This window comes from Cheilinus undulatus, linkage group 10 (genome assembly GCF_018320785.1).
Source record: "Cheilinus undulatus linkage group 10, ASM1832078v1, whole genome shotgun sequence".
Classification (NCBI taxonomy): domain Eukaryota; kingdom Metazoa; phylum Chordata; class Actinopteri; order Labriformes; family Labridae; genus Cheilinus; species Cheilinus undulatus.
In genome coordinates, this window is record NC_054874.1 from 17747852 (window position 1) to 17770641 (window position 22790).

Here is a 22790-nt window from a genome sequence, read left to right on the forward strand (position 1 = left end):
ATGCAAATACTGGAAAATGGCAAATCCTCCCAACATTACAGGCTAATTAAACTTTTATGGGCCTTCAGGACAAAAATCTTAACAACTATAAAAGCCGAAATTATAACTCTGTTGTGGGAAAGCCAAATGTAATGTCCTCATGTACATGCAGGGTCTTAGGAGGTTAAACATCAGAAGTATAACAAATACTCTTAGAGGTGTGCAGTGCTGAAGCAAATGTTAATGAATGAAGCCACTGAGTAGAGGAAAAGATAATCTTTTGTGTGATGGTGGTTCATTAGGAAGGCGGCCTAAAGAGGAGGGGTGGGGTTTGGTTGGGGGCTCATTAGGAAGGTACATGGATGTGTGGTTTCTGAAAAAAATGAGGCATTCAGTGATTGTGTCTGATGAGACATACTTTATAAAAAGGCTACTGGCCACATCCAGTTTACTCAATAGAAGCAGAAATTCTCTACCACTTCAAACTTAAAACAAAAGAGCGGTTCAGACGCCCCTGGGCTCTGCTCTGGACTTTCGTGAGCCAGTGTGGCACCATGCCATGTTTTCCTGTTGACGGGACCGGCCAGCCAATGATGGGATGAGGCGTTTTTCTGTGTGTCATTTCTAATCAGGCATAAACAGAATGTGACCATGTATGAGAGCAAACAAGTGGACATTTTGGGCCCAGCTATCTTGTACTGTTTCAGTTCAGGATGCTGCTTTTAGGGATTTCTGTCACCGGGAAAGAGGAAGAGATCTTGTGCAGTTGGATGGGATGTGCGTGTCTCCATGTTAATCATTCATTTTTACAGCCTTCAGTTGATAATCATAAGAGGGAACAAGAGTCAAAGGTCTCATCAGACATCAGTAAGGGAGAAACTCTCAGGTGCATGTCGGCTGGTAAGTAAGATGGAAACTTTTGAAGTTACATTTTTAATGTTGGTAGATTGCTGTTTTCAGTCACCACACATGAATGTGACTGCCTTTTAAAAGAAAAGTTCTTTTTCTTGTTTTGCTTTATTATATGACATTGATTAGAAGCAACAAGTGTGTTCTCTGCAGTCTCCCATGATCAGCTTTAAATACAGGATCATTTTGAAGCATTTATTTGTGTTTTGATGAAAAAATATGACGCTAAAAAATAATTTGTCATCTGAAGTCACAGTATCATCAACTTACTCACATTTTAATCATTTTCATCACACCCAAAACCTATTAAAAAGTGGATATTTATTTATTTTCATCAAGAAAAACTCTTGAAATGATGACAAAGCTCTCAGAAAGATGAGATTATTCTTTAAACTTAGACACATCACCATTAACACTGTATTCCTTTACTCCTGAAAGGGAATACATCGAATATCATCATCAAAATCATGAAAATAAGTCAGATTTCCTGATTTAATTCTAGTGTCTTGATGTCAACACCTAAGCTGATGATATTCAAATGTTCTGTGGCTTTAAAAATACAAGGAAACTGCCTCCATCTTACATGTTTATCGCATATTGATCCTACTTTATGGCAGTGTAATCACTGCTTTAAAAGTTTGTGCTTACCTTTGGAAAGACATGTAGAATGTATCATTGTGTCACATAAAGGAGGTGTCAGTCTAATAGCTCTGCCTCACCTATAACTTTGTCAAAACTATAAAATAAAACCTACAAGGACGAAAGCAAGGTGCTGTTTTGCTGTTATGTTGCCTTCCTGGGTGTGTCCATGCAAGACATGCTGGTAAATTACAAGCCATAGACCTAAATCAGGTCATTTCCAGTTTTCTGTTGATTCCCTTCATGCATCTTTAATATGTCTAACTGCAACAGTTCTATATTTTTATCACATATTTTCTAATAATGTAATTACAATTATTACAGAGTGTCTGAATAATATTAAAAGAAAGAAACCATAAAAAGATCTGTACAGCTGCTTGTTTGGCGTTTACATAATGGACCATATTCCCCTGGCGGCCGTGTTCATGCGATATCAGGGTGACAAGCTCAAATGATGTAATCATGTCACACAGGTGTAGCCATATGAAGGTCTAGATTCTGACTCCTGTATATATTTGATCACCTCCTAATGAAAAAGCGACTACAAAAGCCAGAGTTACTAAAAACCCTAAGAGGAATCGAACCACATATTCTGTTAGAAGAACATGTGAACTACAGTATTAGCTACAGTTAGACTGAAACTCACATTAGCATTGAGTCACTTCCTGGTTGCATCTAATAATCAAAGACATGATAGAAAAGGCTTGATCTACATCGGATATTAATGTTCAATTTAAATATTTATTTAAATGTATGAGAAGTTTTGCTCTGAAATGTCTCAGAAGTGACTACTCATATATCTCCTGTCTACCTCCTGTCTTCAAAATCACCTTCTCATTGTTTCTGAGATGTTTCCTTACCTTGATTTGAGTCCACCTGTGGTAAATCAAAATTATTGGGCATGATTTGGAAAGATACACACCTCTCCTAAGAAGGCCTCACAGCTGCCAATGCATATCAGAGCAAAAACCAAGCCATGAGGTCAAAGGAACTGCCTGCAGAGCTCAGAGACAGGATTGTTGAGAGGCACAGATCTGAGGAAGGCTAAAAAAAGTTCTGTTGAAGTGAAGGTTCCCAAGAGCACATTGGCCTCTGTAATTCTCAAATAGAATAAGTTTGACACGATGAGTACTCCTCTAAGAGCTGGTTGCCTGGCCAAACTGAGCAACTGTGGGAGAAAGGCCTTAATAAGAGAGGTGACCAAGAACCCAGTTGTCACTCAGTGCAGCAGAACTTTCTGGGCCACTCCAGAACATTGCTGAGTAACTTCGGCTGTATGCCCTAGGCCATTGTCTTGCTGGAAAATAAATCTTCTCCCAAATTGTAGTTCTCTTCCAGATTGAATAAGATTACCCTCCAGGATTTTCCTATATTTTTCTGTATTCATTTTACCCACTGTCTTTACAAGCCTTCCAGGTCTGTCTGCTGTGAAGCATCCCAACAGCATGATGCTGCCACCGCTGTGCTTCACAGTGGGGATGATGTGTTTTTGGTTTGGTGTCCACCGAACATAACACTAGCCTAATGGCCAAAAAGCTCTACTTTGGTCTCATTAGACAAAATAACTTTCTTCCACTTGGCCATGGAGTCTTGCACATGCCTTTTGTTGGACTTTAGTGGAGATTTGATGAGCTTTCTTCAACAGTGTCTCTCTCTTTGCCACTCTCCCATAAAGGTTTAGATGTTGAAGAACCGGGGCGGCAGTTGTATGCAGACTCTCTCCTATCTCAGCAGTTGAAGCTTGTTACTCCTTTAGAGTGGTCATAGGTGTCTTTGTGGCCTCTCTCACAAGTCTCCTTATTGAACAGTCAGTTTGTGAGGAAGGTCATATCTAGGCAGATTTACATGTGTGCCATATTCCCTCCATTTCTTGATTATGGGTTAAACTGAACTGTGGGTGATGTTCAGTGCCTTGGACATTTTTTTGTATCCATCCCCTGACTTATAATTTTCAATAACCTTTTCTCTGAGTTGTTTGCAGTGTTCTTTTGTCTTCATGGTGCAATGGTAGCAAGGAATACTGATTAACCAGTGACTGGACCTTCCAGACACAGGTGTCTTTATACTACAGTTACTTAACACACATTTACTGCACTTAGGTGATCATCATTTCACTGATTGGGGGACTAACCAGTTGGCTGGACCTCTGTAGAATTGAAGACCCTGTAAAGTGAAATCCAAAGTTTTTGTCTTAACACACTAGAAATGTTGGAATATGGTTGCTGTAAACATGTGAAAACTCTGAGATCTACTAATTGGATTTTACAGTGTACTTGTAGTAAACATGGGCAATTGAAAGAATCTCTAGATGGGGCCTATATGGGTCTCATATGGGCTGATCCACACTTGCAGTTCACATGGCCAGTCACAGGTGGGGCCCACACAGAACCCATGGACAAACCCACATGGGACCCACATGGGAGCCCACATATAACCCATATGGGGCCCACATTGGAAATGCTGGCTGAGAGGCACTGTACATGCACTTGTATGATAGAATTTGAAACCAGTGTTAGAGAATAACAACGGTCTATCATGAGTTAGCAGCACAAGACATGAATGATCAGTGACAGAGGGTCAGCCAACAATACCATTTCCCACTGTATTATGCAATACAGGCTAAATGTCCAATATTTTCATGGCAACAGTAAGCGTTTCTGTCATGGTGTTTTTGTGTGTCATGGCATTTACTGCAAGAAAACACATCATGATACACATCTAAAAATTCAGATTTTTGTGACTTTGAAAACTTTTGGAAACAACTAATTTATATATATACATACATATATATATGACATAAGAGTAATATATTTTTTAAAATAATAGACCAATTTTTAGTGCAAAATTCTAGATGTTGTTGCTTTGAAAGGCAGCAAATGATATAACCCATAATATGCTCATGTGTTCTATGTTTTAATGTTACGTTTTAAATGCATGACAATGAACTGTACATTACAATTTGAAAGCTTTTTGTTGACTGCTTAAAAAGCAGAACATGTTCAAAGTCATATAAAAGATGTTTCTTTCTTTTCATTTGCAGACATGGAGGGGTTCTCCAGACGTTTGCTGTTGTGCTTGTTGTTGTGTTTGATCAACACAGCTTATGGTGAGTTTTTAGCTGATTTTAATGTGATTTCTTCATGATGTATTTACAATTCTATTGACATTTTTCCTTTCTCTCCAGCAAATACCACTCCTTCAATCGATGTCACCACTTATACTATATGTGTAGACATCCCACCTGGTAGGTTATTAATGAAACCCAGTTTTATTCCACTAATGATATGACACCTGAAAACTGCTCATGTTAACATGTGTCACTCTGATTTTATTGTCATAGGTGAATATGCGTTCACCATCACTGCATCAGATTTAGAAAATGAGCAGCTGACTTACACAATCACTGGGATCAATGCTGGATACTTCACAGTTGAGGCAAACACAGGGGTAGTAAGAGTGAGAAGACCACTAAATAGACAGGTATGATCTGTGGGAGAGACTTTTATCTGGAGTAATTCTGTTTGAGTTCATTCAGTAAATCCAATTTTTTTTTTTCTAGGAGTATACGATGGATCTCATAGCTGTTGTCTCTGATGGCACCACTTCTGTAAGAGACATCTCAGTTAATTTTTTATCTTTTATTTCCTCTCATGTTGTACATCATATAACCATGCAGTGTTTTTCAGGATTCAGCGGACCTACTTATAATATTAACGCCCACCAACAGCTATGTACCTCTTTTTGAAGAGGCTTCATATGATTATGACTGTCCAGAAGTAAGTTAAACCGATCATCTTTTTTATTTTTCATATTACAGCGTGTTGTGTTATGAGCATTTGTGATGTACAAAATTCAGCAAGGTGACTCAATAAAACTTTGTTTTTCTCTCCACAAATTCACCAGAATACTGCTGTAGGTTCCTCTCTGTTCAAGGTGAAGGCCACTGATGACGACACAGGGTTTGCTGGCACTATTAAATACAGTATCGATGAAGTAAGAAAACTCCCTATGTAGCTGATGTAATTTCAGAGACCTGAAATCAAATATCTTCTGTTGACATTTCAGGAACTTTTCTGAAGGAATATTTACACTTTTTTTCCAGGTTGTCCCAAGTTCTGGTTCAGGTCTGTTTACCATCGATGCGTCAAGTGGTGAAGTCAGATTAGCTGGAGGTCTGAATTACACACATCTTGATACTTTCTACAGGTTGAAGATAAATGCAACTGTAAGTTTTTCTGTTTGGCATCTTTGCTTCATTGGCTGTACCGCTCATTTAGTCAGAAGGATTTATTCATCTATTTGTTTATACATTTAGTTTTAGACGGACACCAAGCACTCTGTCACTCAGTGTTGTAAGGTAGTAGACAGGCTCAGCCCCATCACAGCAGAGTCATCAGAGTTAATTCAGCACCTAAAAAGTTAAATTTAACACTTTCTCTGAGTTTATATATGTCTCACAGCTTCCAAGTTAAATTTGCACTTTAGTACATGTTAATATTTTAATTCTTTTGTTATGTTGATTTTAACACATAGTATTGTTTTTCCACATCAAAGTGTACTTTTAACACAACATTGGGCTATTTCCTTTCACTTTTGATGCCACCATCAAGAGGTGACAAACTTGGTGGACAACTTCACTCATGGTGCAGAAATATCTAACTTAAAAAACAACAACAATAAGCATAACACGAGCAAAGGAATCCCAGCACTGATCACTCTAAAATTGATTGATCTCCGTATTGTGTTTTTGCCAATATCTAATATGCCAATATTTACGAAATCATTTTAGCTGATACCAGTATCAATACCAATATGTAAATGTAGTTCAGACCTAAAATGTCCTTAAAACTCACAATTTACAGTCTGAGGATGAACAGATTAACACGTTTCAGTCCTTAAAACACAATTAAAAGCAGTGATTCCCAGCTGGTTGGAAATAGGGACTCACCACCAGCTCCTTATGAGAAATTGTTAACCCACGTCTTCTTTAAGTTTTTAACTGCTCAAATTTATTTCATGAAAAATGTTCCATCGTGGACCTTAGTTGGAACAAACATAGCTAAACAAAGAGACGGGACAAAACAAACGTTTTAAAAGCACATAGTTACAAAGAACTTTCAGGAATTTAATTTTTGTACTCCCTTTACCTGAGACAGCATGGACTTTTTGGTAATTTCTTGAGGAAGTGCCTTTTTTTCCTTGGAAAATCAACTTTGTCATCCTATAAAATTGACATAAATAAGCGGAAATCTTGATAAATAAGACGATGAATAGAGAAAAAGACTTAAGCTGAAGTAGGTCTGTTGGTCCATCATAAAACTCCACTGACTTATTTACAGCTGATATAGGCAGATTTTTGCAGCCAAAATATTGTTTGTAAATATAGGCAGAAATTTTAATTTGCTGATACTGATAATTCGCTTTTAAAGCTAATATTTGTTACAGAAATAATGACAATAATATTGTGCATCCTTATGTAAACACCCATAAATACATCTAAACTCATATCTCAAACAAATCTCAACACTTTCCTTTATGGGCATAATGGGGAAAGTCAAAACCCCATATTTAAAATGGCAGTAGGCAGAGCTGAGATCACTGGAATCTAGAGAGTTGGACTAACACTGAATGGGGAAACACTTAAAATCAACTCTGAAATGTTTAACACTGAGATATTAACACTCTAGTTTTTGTTACGTGGACTCCTGGGTACACATAACAACAACAACAACAAAAAAAGTGGCAATCTGGGGCGCACACACAGCCTAGCGGTCTGGGGCGCTACCCATGTATGCAGGTGGCCTGGATTCTAATCCAGCCAGTGGCCCTTCATGTCTCTCCCCACCTCCCTCCAATTTTTGACTCTATCCGCTGTCCTCCTCTATGGAAAAAAGGCATGAAAAGCCCCAAAATAAATCTTAGATAAAGTTGCAATTTTAGGCCCAAATTCCCCCTCTGACCAAAGTTAGCAAAGGCCCGATAATCTGATGGTTCTAAAGATTATTGACAGATTGTCCTGTGGTGTGAGGTAATCATAACTTGTTAAATATCTGTTTTCGTAACAGGATGGTGGAGGGAAGTGTCATTTTCCTGACACCACATACTTATCAAGTGCTACCTTTGCTGTCATTACGGTTGAAGACGTCCCAGACATCGACCCAGTGTTCATCAACGTTCCCTACATAGGGAGTGTTAAAGAGCACTCTCCCCCAGTGAGTATACAGGGATTTTATTATCCTGCAAAAGAAAAGAGGTTAAAGCCTTTTTACACTCAACAATCTGATATACAGATGAGGACAAAATTTTTAGCTCCCCCAATGAAAATTTCAGCTTTCCCACATATTTCCAAAGTGTCCAGGGACAAATCTTTTTAGCCCCCTTTTGTATTGACATTCTTGTTGAGCCAGAGCACACACCACTGCTGTGCAATGATGTACTTTAACTTTGTAATGCTCAAATCTTGTAAAATCAAGATAAAACTGAGGGTTATCTTCCAATTTACATACAGTATAAACATTTTCGTAAGGGTTTGAGTGGTCTCTGGAGAAAGCATCATGGCAAAAACAAAAGAAATCAGTTTAGACTTGAGAAAAAACAAGTTGACAGCATTTCCAAGTGTCAAGAACTGGAGTGAGATGAATCATCAAGAAATTCAAAGAGAGCCACACTGAACAACAGAGCAAGCCTGGCTGAGGTAGGGAGAGAAAGATTTCAAAGATCGTAGAAAGAAAACTAGTGAGAGATGTGTCTATAGACCCCAGAACAACTGCCAGGACACTAGTGAATGACTGAGCCAAGTCAGGAATTGTAGTTTTAAAGAAGAGTGAGTGCACAGCAATGAACTCAGAGGTTGCAGAGCAGGAAAAACTCCACTTCTGCAGAAGAAACACCTTCAAGCCTGACTGAAGTACCTGGGGAAAGATTCTGCATACTGGAAGTATGTCCTCTGGTCAGATTAAACCAAACTAGAGCTCTTTGGCCTGAGAGATATTGCTCATCTTGGAGAAAGACCCCCAAAAATAGTGTCCCCACAGTGAAAAACAGCAGTGGGAATATTATGCTGAGGGGATGCTTCAGTGCTGGAACTGAGAATTTCATAAAGGTGGAGGAATCATGAAGTAAAAAGGACATGTGAAACCTTTAACAGTCAACAACAAAACTGTATCGTCGCTGTGTCCTTGAACAGGACAACGACCCAAAACATATGTGGTCACTGTTGAAGAACTACCTCCAGAAGACTAAAATCAACATCATTGGTAGGCCTGCACAGAGCCCTGACTCAAGGGGGGAATTGAAGACCAAGATCCATGACAGAAGACCATCAAATCTGGAGGAGCTGGAGAGACTGGCCAAAGAAGAATGGGCTGGGTTGAGTCTGAGACTTGTTGAAAACTGCAACAGACGACTGCAGGCTGTTACTTCAGAAAAAAGGAGACACAACTGACTAAGCATCAGATATTTTAGACCCAGGAACATTTTGGTTTTGGTAAATAATTTAGTTTCCATGTGCAAGGTAAAATAACATAAGCATCTAAAATAAAAATAGGATGTTTGGAAAAGCTGTGTTAAAAAGTTCCAGCTCTGTTTATCAGCACTGAGGAAATACTTAGAGAACTGAAATGTTCATAGGGAGCTTATAATTTTGTCCTTATCTATATGTCTATATTGGGACATCTCTTCCATTTCTTGATCATATGTTTTGTCCTTGCAGGAACAGCCTGTGCTTGAAGTGACCGCCATAGATCCGGACACAGGAGTCAATGCTGACATCATCTATAGCATCGAAGGTAAGTCATTAAACTCAAACAAAACCTTAGAGAGTATCTCCTTTTTGAATGACTGATTAGTTATGTGTTTGTTTTTTCCATGTTGTTTGGCAGATTCCACAATTGATGGCCTTTTTGAGATCTCACCCGCTGGTCTTATATCTGTGCTATCAGATATTGACAGAGAGGATTTAGACACAGACACTGTTACCCTGACTGTGAAGGTACTGTTTGTCTTTTAACCTACATCAGCTTACTCTTCTATTATTATCTGACTTTGTGACTGAGTTTTCTCTGTGTAATGAGGGGCATGCTCTTTATAGCTACAAAAAATTTCTAATCAAGCTTTACAGCTGCAGTTTATCATGGAAAAAATATATAAAAATAATTAAAAAACTCAAAAAAGTTGTCTTAGGCTGGCCCTGTCCACGGCAATAGAGAGAAAATAAACAGAAGGTATATTTTTGCTTTTCTAGGGCACTGAGTCTGTCCAAAACACTGACGGTGTCTTTGCCAGCACCACAACGAGCGTAGAGATCAACATCATCGACATCAACGACAAGCCTCCAAAGTTTTACGTGTGTGGATCCACCTGTGAAGAGGAAAGCCACTATACTGTAGAGGTCTTAGAGAACTCTCAGGGGTCTATTCCTATCAACATGACAGTCAAAGATCTGGATCAGGTACGAGAGGAAAACCTCCAAAAGAGAGCATTATTCAACAATTATTTCCATAGAAATCAGCATTACTGACAAACTCTCTTAACTCTGACCAGTTTCCAAGCACTAAACTGACCCTGGGAGGAGCTGACAAGGATGTGTTTGGGGTGGAGCCTCAGGTTACCACGTCAGAACGGGCCGTTCAGCTCGTGGTCATGCAATCCCAAAAACTGGACTATGAGAAAACACAGTTAATGATCGTAGAGGTAAGTAAAACATCAGTGATGAACAAAGCTTTTCCAAGCATGGGCTCTATCTGTCAGTGTGTTTCAGTCTAAGGTTTCAGGCTAAGATATTCCCTGTGATGTGTCATGATTCAGGTGATTGCCACAGATCAAGATGATGAAAGCTTCCGGTCCACGGCTACAGTAACTATCCACATCAAGGACACCAACGACAACAACCCCAAGTTTCCAGAGCAATCGTACAGCTTGAATGTGAGCGAGCACTCCCCGATTGGGACAGTAGTGGCCCAGATTACGGTGAGTCCTTCACTATTTGAATATGACATTATCAAACTGTCTTTATGACATCCACAAAAGGTCATATTTACATTTTACATTAGAGGTATGTTTTGGGCATTCAGGTACTAGTTGACTGCACTTCAGTGCTTCATCTGTCCATACTATGCATTAACAATGTGTCTTTAGTGATGACTTGATATCAGAAATCGCTAACCTGCCTGTTATGCAAACAAAAGACCATACATCATCTCTGCGACTCTCTTAGTGTGGCTTGTTGGCTTGGTATGCCTACATCCCCTGTCTACTTCTACAACACTGTAAGCAGGCTTGGTACAAGTGGCTGTCCTCTATTTTTATGTCAGAACTGCTTCACCTGATGAAAATCTCTTCAAAGATTCTAGTTTGACTACTTGACACCTCTTTGAATCAGCTCAGAGTAATATCGTGTTAAGGTGGGTTAACAACATTGTCTCTGACTGTAAACACAGTTTAAAGACTGGACACCAAAAAAATGACTCTGAAACTGGAGCAACAGGGTGCAATATCTCTATAAAGACTGAAGTATCAGTTTATGCCCATGGTGTTGATTTCTATATTCCACAGTCGCTTATGAGGCCTTGTGAGGCATTTTGGGCCTCTTTTTGCCCTATATGCCCTTCGATCCTCCACCTCCTGAAGCTTTTGAAGTGAATCAGAACCAGGTCTTAGGCTACATTCAAACCAACCTTTATTTTAATCACTGGGAGAAACTGGTATTATTTTTACCCACAGGCAGAGGATCCTGACACCATGGATCAAGGCAATATCACCTACCATCTTCTTCCAGAGAGCATGTAGGTCTGCACTTTCACAAAATGCGTAAATGAATGAAGTGTGAAGTGTTTTTGCAAACTAAATGAGAAAACCCCACTGAATTGACTTTATCTACAATACAGACGGGCGTATTTTGATGTGGAGGAAGATACAGGCATAGTTTATGTGAAAAGCGAAGAACTTCTGGACAGAGAGCTCAGATCTCTGTATTCTGCAACTCTGGAAGCAAGGGACTCTGACGGCAAGCCAGGCACCACGGTACTGGAGATCACTTTGTTAGACATCAACGACCAGCCTCCAGTCATCAACAGAGAATCTTACCAGGAGTTTATCAAGGAGGGTGGACAGCTTGAAGTAAAGATACAGGTAACTGTTAGAGAAAAATAAGAGTGATAAATGTTACCTGCTTGTTTTACCTGCTTGTGGCATTTACTATTTTGACTGTTCAAATCTATTAAGTCACTTGCACAGGTGTTAGGTAAGTTTATTTTTTAGTTTTTTTTTTTATCCAACATTTATTTTAGCTGGGAGACAGAGACTGACAACACATACAGATCAACCAGAAGTTTACACACACTGTATAAGAAGACACTTTTCTTTTTTTTTCACTCAGACTAAACTTTTCCTGTTTTAGTTTAGTTACAGTTGGTTTGCATACACTAAGATTTCTATGCCTTCAAACAATTTGGGAAAGCCCAGATGATGATGTCATTGCTTTGGAAGCATCTGATAGGTTATTTGACAACATCTGAGTTAAGTAGAGGTGCACCAGGAAGAAGCCATTACTCCAAAATCAACATAAAAATTCAGATTACAGTTTGTAAATTCACACATAGGCAAAGACTTTAATTTTTGGAGACATGTCCTGTGGTCTGATGAAACTAAAATTGAGTTTTTTGGCCATAATGATCAAAGTTACATTGGGAGGAAACAGGGGAAAGCTTGCAAGCCTGAGAACACCATCCCAACTGTGAAGTACTGGGGTGGCAGTCCCATGTAGTGAGGCTGTTGCTGCAGGAAGGACTGGTACACTTTATAAAATAGATGGCATCACAAGGAAAGACTATTATGTAGAAATATTGAAGCTCCATCTAAAGACATCAGCCAGAAAATTAAGGAACCCTGCATGATCAGTCAATTTCATCTTGTTGGATAGATATTTGTATCTCTCAGATTGAATGGAAAAAAACTCACTATACAATCTAGTAATCTTGTTGTAAACTCACCAGGAAGCTGCCATGTTTTGGTCCGCACTGGCACTGTGATGTCACTGCTATGGCTGCAGAGACGCTGCATGTCTCTGATGTACCTCTGTGTTTATTACCATAGAGGGTGAATCTCAACCTATTCTTCTCATGTGTTTCTCATTTGGACAGGCTACTGATGCAGATAAGCCAGACACAAAAAACAGTCAGATTGTGTATGGAATAGAAACCAGCAGGTACAGCGATCTCTTCACCATTGATCCAGACACTGGTGTGCTGACAAACAGCGGTGAGCTTGACCGTGAGGCTCTGGATAAGGCACTGGATGGAAGAATTGAGCTTAATGTTACTGCCACTGACAAGGGTGTTCCTCCGCTATCCACCACTGTCACAATTATCATCAATGTAGATGTGAGTAATTCAAGGAAAGACAAATATTTACAGACTAATGCTTCTGCTAGAGGTGATGATGACTGTCTGTTTTGATGCTTCTTAGGATGTCAATGACAACAAACCACAATTTGGCAAACCCTCTTATGAGTTCTCTGTTAAGGAAGGAGAAAAAGGTTTGTATTTGTTTCTGAAAAGTCCGTTCAAGTCATCATGAATGTGTGGCTTTATTTTCATGATCCTTTTTTGTCCAACCAGGTGCATTTGTGGGCTCTGTTACCGCTGAGGATTTGGACCAAACAACAGACTTTAACCGCATTTCTTTCAGCATCATTGATGGAAGCTTTGGCAGCTTCATCATACGCTCTTACCCAATGGAGCAAGGCTACATTGGGAACATCACCGTAAACCCCGACATTGAGCTGGATTATGAGAGTGCACGCCAGAAATTCACATTACGGGTGGAGGCAGCAGATCTTGAGCAGGAGAGCGCTGAAGTGACGGTGGTTGTGAATGTGGTTGATGTGAACGATGAGCGGCCTGAGTTCAGCCCAATAGATCCTGTGTCGGTGAAGGAGAACACCTCCATCGCTGAGGCTGTTGGGAGATTTTTGGCCCGTGATAAAGACACAATCCACCATCTGGTGTATGAGCTAGAATCCATGACATGCCGATGTGGCGAATCTATGACACCCTGTAGTTACTTCATCCTGCTCCCAACAGGGGAAGTTACACTAAACCATGAGCTCAAGGTGGATTATGAAGAATGTGACCAGGTTCTGATAGAGGCACAGGTGGTGGACGAGCTCACAGAGAAAGGAGAGAACAACAGTGCCACAACAGGTCAGCACCTGGCCCTTAAAGCACATTAGTATTTTTAAAATTCGGTTGTATGAGACACTTAAACAAGTGGGAAAGCTTTCTCTGGTTCATTCCTATGGAGGGGCCCCAAAACGTAGTCCATCCTACTTTTTGTCCATAACAACCAAATTTTGTCAAACCTAAATACCTACCATTATTAGAGCTGCAACATTGCAAATTCTCTCATCGTTGCTTTAGTAAGAATGTATAGCCTTATACAGAACAAATATTTCAGTTATTGTGGGGGCAGTGTTAAGCAATGTAGCCAACAAATCAAGCCAGAGCAGCAAAACACAATCAGGAAGAATCACTGAAAAAATGAATGTTCCATAAATCTACTTAAGTAAAAGTATTCAATTTAAAGTTTACTTTAAGTACTGAGTAGCTATTGAGGAGTTGTTCACGGAAATCCCCTCACTGGAAAGAGCAACAAGTGTAAAGATGGAGCTCCAGCCAGGTTGTTCAGGTATAGTCACACCTCTATAATAAAGTATAATTTACAGGAAAATTGAAAGTGTACACTGAATTCAAGTAGAGATAAATCTAACGCTTTTAAAGTGTATATTGTTCCACACTAAATATAGTTAATTTACACTTGTGAAAGTATTAAATATTTTACAGCAGTAACTCTTCAAAATATCTGGCATGGCTGGTCTCTTGCAAGAAGGCAGAGTCAAACTCATAACAAGCCAACACATCCTGATTAATATGTACTACACACCCTTAGGAACCCCAGGCGACAACTTTAACCCAGTGAATAACTTCACTCATGGTGCAAATGTGTCTCACATAAAAAAATCCACCAGAAACATGAGCAGAAGAACCCCAGCAGGGATCAATGTACAACAGGCAACATCCAAACACAACGAAACACACCTAAACTTTCTGCCCAGGTGCATGATGGGGAACTCTGCCAGCACATATCCCCAGATTTGAAATGGCAGTAGGCAGAGCTTAGATTAGTTGACTCTTTACAGAGTTGAACTCTGGAAGTACACTGTGAGAAAATCAACTCAGAAATGTTTAACCCTGAGATTTCAACACTCAAGTTTTTGCTGTTTTGGCATGTGATGTGATGTGGACTCATTGTTATGTGCTACTGTATAGTAAACAGAGGTGAAAAAATTACAAGAGTACTGTACAGTAGAAAACGTTCAGTTGCTCTGGTTAAAACCCAAAAAGTAGAAGTAAAAGTAGTGATTTTAAAAAGTACCCCAAAAAGTACAAATACCCTCTAAAAAAAACATTTAAGTACAATAATATGAGTAAATCTTATTACTTACTCTCCACCCCTGTCATTAATTCATATTTTGTCATGGAAACATTCACTGAGCCTTTCAGTGACCCAGCCTATTTTTGGGGCGGGCCTGTTGGTCAGCAGTAAGGATGATTAATGCAGTCCAAGTGGAGGAACACCAAAGATTTTATTTCTTAAAATTAGCTAAATTACATGGAGCAAACATCTGCTTGGTTGTATGGCTTTGCTTCCTTGTCTTCCTCTCCTCAAAGAGGCCACGCTGACAGCATCCGCTTGGGCCAGTGTTTGTAGCTGTTGACAAGTGCCTCATACAACCTCCTCAAAAATGTCAAATGATAAAAATAAAGTATAAAATAGTGTTAAACATGACACAGAAGCAGTGAAAGCATATGTAAACAAGGTCCTACATACGCACATATTACATAACTCATTTTTTCTTTGAATTTCTTCAGGATTAATGGTGATCAACATTGAAGACATTAACGACAACGCCCCAGAATTCATTTACTCTGATGCTGTTTATGGTGAGTATAAATTATGGAGATCAACATCATATATTTGTTGGAAAAGTGTGTCTATAGCAGTGTTTACTCAGACCTTTAACCCTCCTGTCTTCTCCTTACTCATTGTCACTGACTGCACATGTACAGTATAATCCATCCAACTAAAGAGTGGGTTTTAAACTTCATTTTTTTACTGCTTTACTAAATTCTTACTAAGCAGATAAACAATATGGAACAAGTTCTTTAAAATTAAAGTGGGAATCTAAATCTGACATCCACATTTTCTGTGGTTTGATTTTAGTTGTGGTGTCAGAGAGTGCAAGTAAGGGATTGTCGGTTGCAGGAGTCACTGTGAGTATAAATAAAGATGAACAAATGTCTTGATTATTATTTTGTTTATAAGATTTTTGACATGAAGTCTTCACACATTGTTTCCTTGTCTTTTGTTGCTGTCAGGCCACAGACCGGGACTCTGAAATAAATCAGCAGGTCGAGTTTGAAGTCACTAAAGTTGAATTTGAAGACAGCAGCAATAAAATAAAGGACATGGAAATACTGTTCCAGGCGATCACCACTAAGCAAAATGAAATTTTCATAGGAAGAATTGAGTGAGTATAAAATTTTCATCCCCATTGCTCACATGGGTTTTCACTGCTGCAACCCCTGTATTCTTTTAAGAACAAATCCACCAAAGAAAAGGTCAGAGGCCGAAAGGATCCAGGGGGTCCTGGACTAGAGCCTGTTTTTTTGGTAACTGGTAAAAAATAAGATGTGCCTAAATGAACAAAAAGAGATTAAAAGATAATAGAGAGAGACATAAAAATGATCCGCTAAGATGCAAAATTATTAACAAAATTACTACAGAGAAACAAAACTAGCACAGTCTTGGTGTAAAGTGTCTTAAGGCTGCTTTTTACTTCTGGTGCTTGTTTGTCCTTTTCTGTTAGATGTCATCTTTAACCTGTCTGCACCTACAGCCTGTTTTTATTACCTTCACCAAGGAGGTTATGTGATCGGCAGGGTTTGTTAGTTTGTTACCAACATAACTCAAAAAGTTCTGGACGGATTTTGATAAAATTTTCAGGAGATGTCAAAAATGAAGAACTGATTAGATTTTGGGAGTGATCCAGATCACCGTGTGGATTCAGGAATTTTTTTAAAGGATTCTGTACTATTGGGAGATAGGGCTAATGGCTGAGGTCTGTACTGTCCGAGTGCTTTTCTAGTTTTTATTTGATTTGATGTTGGCTACCTCATGGCTTCACTGCTTTCCACAGAACCGTCCAGGGGCTTGATGAGACACTGAAGGGGAAGTATTTGGTGACAGTCTCTGCAACTGATGCTGGCGGCCTCTCCAGGAGCACCGTACTAGAGGTAATAAAGTCATCAAGCAATACTTTTATTTGATATATACACTGGTGTAATCCAGTAGGATGTGAAGACTTTCTTATTTTGCAGATTTTCACTATTGATGAGACGTACCAAGTCGAACTTGAATTTTCGTCCAGTAAGCAAGACGTTGAAGCTAAAATCGAAGATATTAGGAGGTACACTTCTATGTGCTTTTGCAAAATTTGAATCTAATGTGAGGGATTTTTCTCCATCATTTAATTTAATTAACACTTACACTCTGTTTTTCTTGAACCCTCTACACCTCAGGGCACTGATTGCTGCCACCAAAGCTTCTGTTGAAATTGTTTCAGTCAACGATCTCACAGAAACATCAAGGTAAGTTCCTTTACCCGCACAGTGCAGTGACTGTCTCAAGTGATTGTAGTATAAAGACACCTGTGTCTGGAAGGTCCAAGGTCCACTGGTGAATCAATGTTCCTGACTACCATTACACCATAAAGACAAAAGAACACTCCAAGCAAGTCAGAGAAAAAGTTGTTGAAAAGCACAAGTCAGGTGGATACAAAAAAAATTTAGTTAAAGTTTAGTTAAATTCTGGTTATCAGACAAGATGCTACATTTGTATCATGTTAATCCTTTTCAGTTTTTTGTTTAATCCAGAGCTCTGGCTAAATTAATTATGGGTAGAAAAAACAGTAGATGACAACTATCTGGATAAAACCTTTTTACCAACCAGGCATATCCTCCTCTTGCAGTTAGGCTATTGTCCACTGGGTGGTGCTGGTGACCCTGTAGATACTGAAGCGTTAATGTTGGTTTCTGAGGAGGTTGTTTCCATTCTGTAAACATATTAACATTTTATCTCTCAGGGAAACAAGTAAATCTGTTGTTGTGGCATACTTTGTGTATACAAACGGCACGGCGCTCACCTCTGACGCTGTTGAGAAGATGATCTCTGCACCTGAACATGTCCATATTCTGGAAGACCTTGGACTCACAAATATTGTAAGAACACCACATTTTAAGGTTTAATTTTCTGTTCATGTTGTTCTTGAGGTTACGTGATCAGACTCATTGAAGAAGAAAATCATGTCAATATAAATATTTTTGGACAATTATTCTACTGTTGGTAAAACTGTATTCCCTACTGTGCACCAGTTCCCTTTAAAATAATTACGTTTAAATGAAAATCATAGCATCATAAAAAGTAACAATTGCTTATTATTACTTATTGCCTATTAATTACTTACTTATTATATTGTTTCACTTCTATTTAAGTGCATTTTTTAATGATTCTTGCAAATTGTTTCATTAAATAGTAGTCATTAAATAACACAATAAAATCCATTAAAAGACACCACCTACTGAAGACAGATTTCCTTCTTCTGTTTCAGGGGACCGCTCCTGTGCCTGAAGCACCAGATATTTTGAAGTTTGCCTTGTTCGGCGTGCTGGCAGGCCTCATTGTTGTGCTGGCTATTCTCACCACTTCCTTAATGTGCACTCGCAGAAAGTAAGGCAACATGTGGCATCACTTTTGATATTTGGAGTATTCCTTTTTTCATACATGTTACATGTTTTTAAAACATGCTCACTTCACTCTGCAGCTTCAAGAGGAAGCTAAAGGCAGCCAAAGCCATGAACTCCGCCTCCATGGTGACCTCTGACAACCAGAAAAGTGGTCCTGTGGTGCCTGGAACAAATAAATACACCATGGATGGGTGAGAACAACAACAACAAAAACAAAAATGAATGACCAATAATGTAGCACTACTCAGACTTTCATTTTTTCCACAACAGGGCAAATCCTGTTCTCAACCTGAACATTGACACCACCCTGGTCCTGGACTTGGACGAAGAGAGCTCTGATGTGGACAAAGTCAGGTAAAAAAAAGCTCCCTGTAACTCTTAAGTGTCTGCTGTGTGATGAGTTTCCATATTTTCAGCATGTTTACTCACATGAAACACATATTAAAGCTAAAATTATACAAATATTTTTGTCAATCAAGTGTCTGAATTTACTTTAAAATGACATCTTCTACGTTATGTGTTACTTAGATAATGTATCTACATAGCTGACATAGCTGCTTTGCAAGTTTAGCTTTAGCTACAGTGCTTAAAACATTTATTAGCCCACCTGTCATATTTGTCTCAGAGACCATCCAGCATCATGAAGTGCTTTAATGTGGACTCTTTCATTTTCAGTGAGCGCTCCACGTTTTACCATTTTGAACAGGAATGAGGAATTTCAAACTGAATTCACCCAAATTTGAGCTGGCTCACTGGGCTTCTCTGAGAAGTCAGAAATGAATCAAGCATAACATTCAACCACTAAAACTAATTTTTCTGTTCAGGAGTGCAAGTAAAAAACTATAATTTTACTTAATAATCAAGAAATATTAATATTAAGTACTATTTTTTCATTTTTTTTGTAGATCAGTAAATTTGAAAATTCATTGATAACAATAATAATGATATTTTAGCATTAAAAATATCATTTGGCTTGAAGAGCTTCTACATATTGGTGTATTAACCATTGCAGGAACATAAAAAAAAAAAGCTGTAGCATAAACCTTACTTTGGGTGGTGGTCTAATAAATTTGTTAAGCACTGTACGTTAGCTCTGAAGCTCCATAATAAACAACCTTTAGCAATTTGAGCTGTAGCTAAAGCTTACTTAGCGATGTAGATACGTAGCTTCTGTCGTTGGTTTTTGAGTTTGGCTTTAGCTACATTAGCAAGGTTATAAACTAGCTTTAGCAACGTGAGCTTTTGCAACCGTAGCTGAAACTAATGCAGCTACCTAGATAATGTATCTACATAGCTTACATAGCTGCTTTGTGAGTTTAGCTTTAGCTATGTTAGCTCTGAAGTTCCACCATAAGCTAGCATCAGCAATTTGAGCTTTTGTGAACATAGCTAAAGCTTACTTAACTACATAGATACATAGCTTCTGTAGCTGGTTCTTGAGCTTGGCTTTAGCCACATTAGCTACATTATAGGCTAGCTTTAGCAACATGAGCTTTAGTAAACATAGCTAAAGCTTACTTAACTACATAAATATGTAGTATCTGTAGCAGCTTTTCAGCTTTGCTTTAGCTACATTTTCTACATAGCACCAACGTGAGCTTTAGCAAACGTAGCTGGAGCTAACGTAGCTTATTGTTTACTTTGAGTTTTAAGCTTTAGCTATGTTAGCGCTGAAGTTCCATCATAAGCTGGCATCAGCAATTTGAGCTTTTGCGAACGTGGCTAAAGCTTACTTAACTACATAAACACGTAGCTTCCAAGCTGCTATTTGAGTTATGCTTTAGCTATGGTACAACAAGACAGATGTGAACAAGAATTAAGAAAATTAAAGTTTACCCTGGAATAGAATTTGTGGCTTTCTTCTATCAGTATCTGCTTTTGTCCTAATAAAAAAACAAACAAAAAAAAACAACAACAACAACAAAAACAACAAAAAACATCTCTTTTAGGCATCATTAATTGTCCATATGGAGATTTATTCATTTGTTTATCTTTTTTTTTTTTTTTAATCTTTTTTCTTTTTTTTTTTACCAAAGCCTCAACTCCCTCGACTACAGTGATGACATGATCCTTCCTGAAAAGGATACAAAACCATTCATGGTGAGTTTGCATTTCAAATCCCATCTTCAGTCATGCTTCCAGGAACATGTACTGATCTAGTTTCTGCTCTTTATTAGAACATGATCCAGGAGGAGGATGAAGAAGAAGAGGGCACCGCTGGACCTCCAGAGTACATAGAGCCTCTGGGTGCAGTGCTTGCCCAGCGGGGCCCAAAGAAAGACTCAGTGAATTCTCGTCAGGGTTATGGTAACCCTACGTTCAGCACCACAGACTTGTGATGGAGAAAACGACAACTGGGAGCCTGCAGTAGGCCTCTATAGGCACACGCTGCTCCTCTGTACAATCAGGCTGACCAAATTATGAGTAGAAAACAATGGACTCTTCCTCTCAAATAACCTTTTGTTCTGGCCCATGGTAATATTACATGGTATGTATGCACATGATTTACAGCCTTGAGAGTGATGTGTTTCATAAATTATGTTAAGGAAAATGTAAACCAAAAATATGGGAGGTAACAATGAGTTGACTGTTCCCAATATTTGGGACAAAGATATGGGATCTAACTCTGAACAGGAAGGTAAAAAAAGCACACATTTCTCTTTTCATCTGATGAATAAATCATTTGACTGAAGCATGGAAAGTAATAAAACAATTGCTTGTTGTTGCACATGTAAATTTTGTTATTTTTTGTAAATATACAAAGTGAGATTTTAAAAAAGTTTGATTTACATTGTAATGGGCTTTGCTAAATGTTATATCAACACTCAATGTTAATTTTGTTGCAGCTGATGCTATGAAAAATAAAGTCCAAAAAGAGGAAGCAAAATACACTGCAGACTGTTTCTTATATATGACTGCATGTCTGCTAAAACAAAGAGACTTTTACATGTTTGCTTTATGGTGTTTGCGATTAATGATGCTGAAATAAAATCTCCTTCAGTGACTTTGTGACTCTCTCTAAAGCAGTTGTTTCTTGAAATGTTTACTGACATCTAAATGAATGTATCACAAGGGCAATCTGTGAATAAAACCTGTTTAAATGTTGTTTTGTGAATAAATGTAAGACCACCAATGTCACCAGTACAATAATAACATCTGATTGAAAGCATATTTGAAACAAATTTATTACACAAATTAAGCACTTATCATGGCAATAGAATACGAAATAGATAAATTAATAGAAAAACTTTAAATAATAAGATATTACTTTCACAAATGAACATTTCTACCACATTTTTTGCAATAACAACAATATTAAACAATGAATCATTGCTAAATAAAGTGTGCATTTTTAATGTTTATTTTTTCCATTATACAAGTGCATCTATAAAGTCACAATACCATAACAAATTTCATTTTTTAATTCAAAAGGTTAAGCTAACATACCTTCTAGATCAGTGATTTTGCAGCCTTTTTCCTTAGGGCCCTCCCTTCTCGTATCAAAAAGCCTACCTGAAAATACTTCAACATCCAAATTAATCATTGCCATTTATAAAATCCCAACAGAAAAACTCCCTAATAGGTTGTTTCCACTGAGCGGTCCGGCTTAGTTCGATGCGGTACGGCACACTTTTTTTGGCGTTTCCATAGATAAAGGGTCCCAAAAACCGACCCGTACCGTCCCACTTTTAGGCACCCTTCCGTAGGGGTGCCAATCTTACCTAACCGTACCAAAAAGGTGGAGCTACACACACAACAATAGGGGCAGCACTGACGTCACATCAGCGTGCAACTCAGCTGCTCGCCTCCGGGCCTCAAACACGGAAGTCTGCGCTGTGAGAAACAGGTGAAAACAGGAGAAAAATGGACCAATATCTGCCTGGACCCCAGGTTGGGAACCAATGTTCTGGATGCATCAGATACAAACTGAAGTATTTCTAAGCTCTTTCTGTGGTGATCTGGATGGATTATAAAAATCCACTATCTCAAAACATAACAATAGCCCCCCCCCCCCCCCACACACACACACACACACACAAAAGATGTATAGTACAAAAATTTCAGCCCTCTGGAAAATAATTTTCATTTATTCACACAGCACTTGGTCGGGGCTCCTTTTGCAGGAATCACTGCATCAATGCAATGTAGCATGGAGCCATCAGTCTTTGGCACTGCTGGGGTTTTATGAAGCCCAGGTTGCTTTGACAGACACCTTCAGCTTGCCTGTATTGTTGAGTCTGGTGTCCCTCATCTTCCTCTTGACATTTCCCCAGAGATTCTTTTTGGGGTGCAGGTCAGACCAGTTGGCTGGCCATTCAAACACAGTTCCACCATGGTTAGCAAACCATTTTCTGTTAGTTTTGGCTTCACTGTGAGCAGGTGCCAAATGCTACTGGAAAA

At 38.7% G+C, this 22790-nt stretch overlaps 1 protein-coding gene across 1 annotated transcript; it reads left to right on the forward strand.

Moving 5' to 3' along the window:
• The first annotated feature begins 830 nt into the window (after positions 1-830).
• cdhr2 (cadherin related family member 2) lies at positions 831-21494 on the forward strand. The gene is made up of 31 exons (XM_041796841.1): positions 831-879; positions 4568-4633; positions 4712-4771; positions 4868-5007; positions 5087-5134; positions 5214-5303; positions 5431-5520; positions 5630-5752; positions 7593-7739; positions 9239-9314; positions 9408-9517; positions 9770-9976; positions 10069-10218; positions 10333-10494; positions 11248-11309; positions 11412-11655; positions 12666-12905; positions 12991-13060; positions 13143-13727; positions 15456-15527; positions 15808-15857; positions 15963-16114; positions 16784-16880; positions 16965-17053; positions 17166-17234; positions 17729-17864; positions 18254-18372; positions 18467-18580; positions 18660-18743; positions 20426-20489; positions 20567-21494. The coding sequence occupies exons 1-31, from the start codon at positions 870-872 to the stop codon at positions 20726-20728; spliced, it is 3888 nt and encodes a 1295-aa protein (XP_041652775.1). The 5' UTR covers positions 831-869; the 3' UTR covers positions 20729-21494.
• Positions 21495-22790: the final 1296 nt, after the last annotated feature.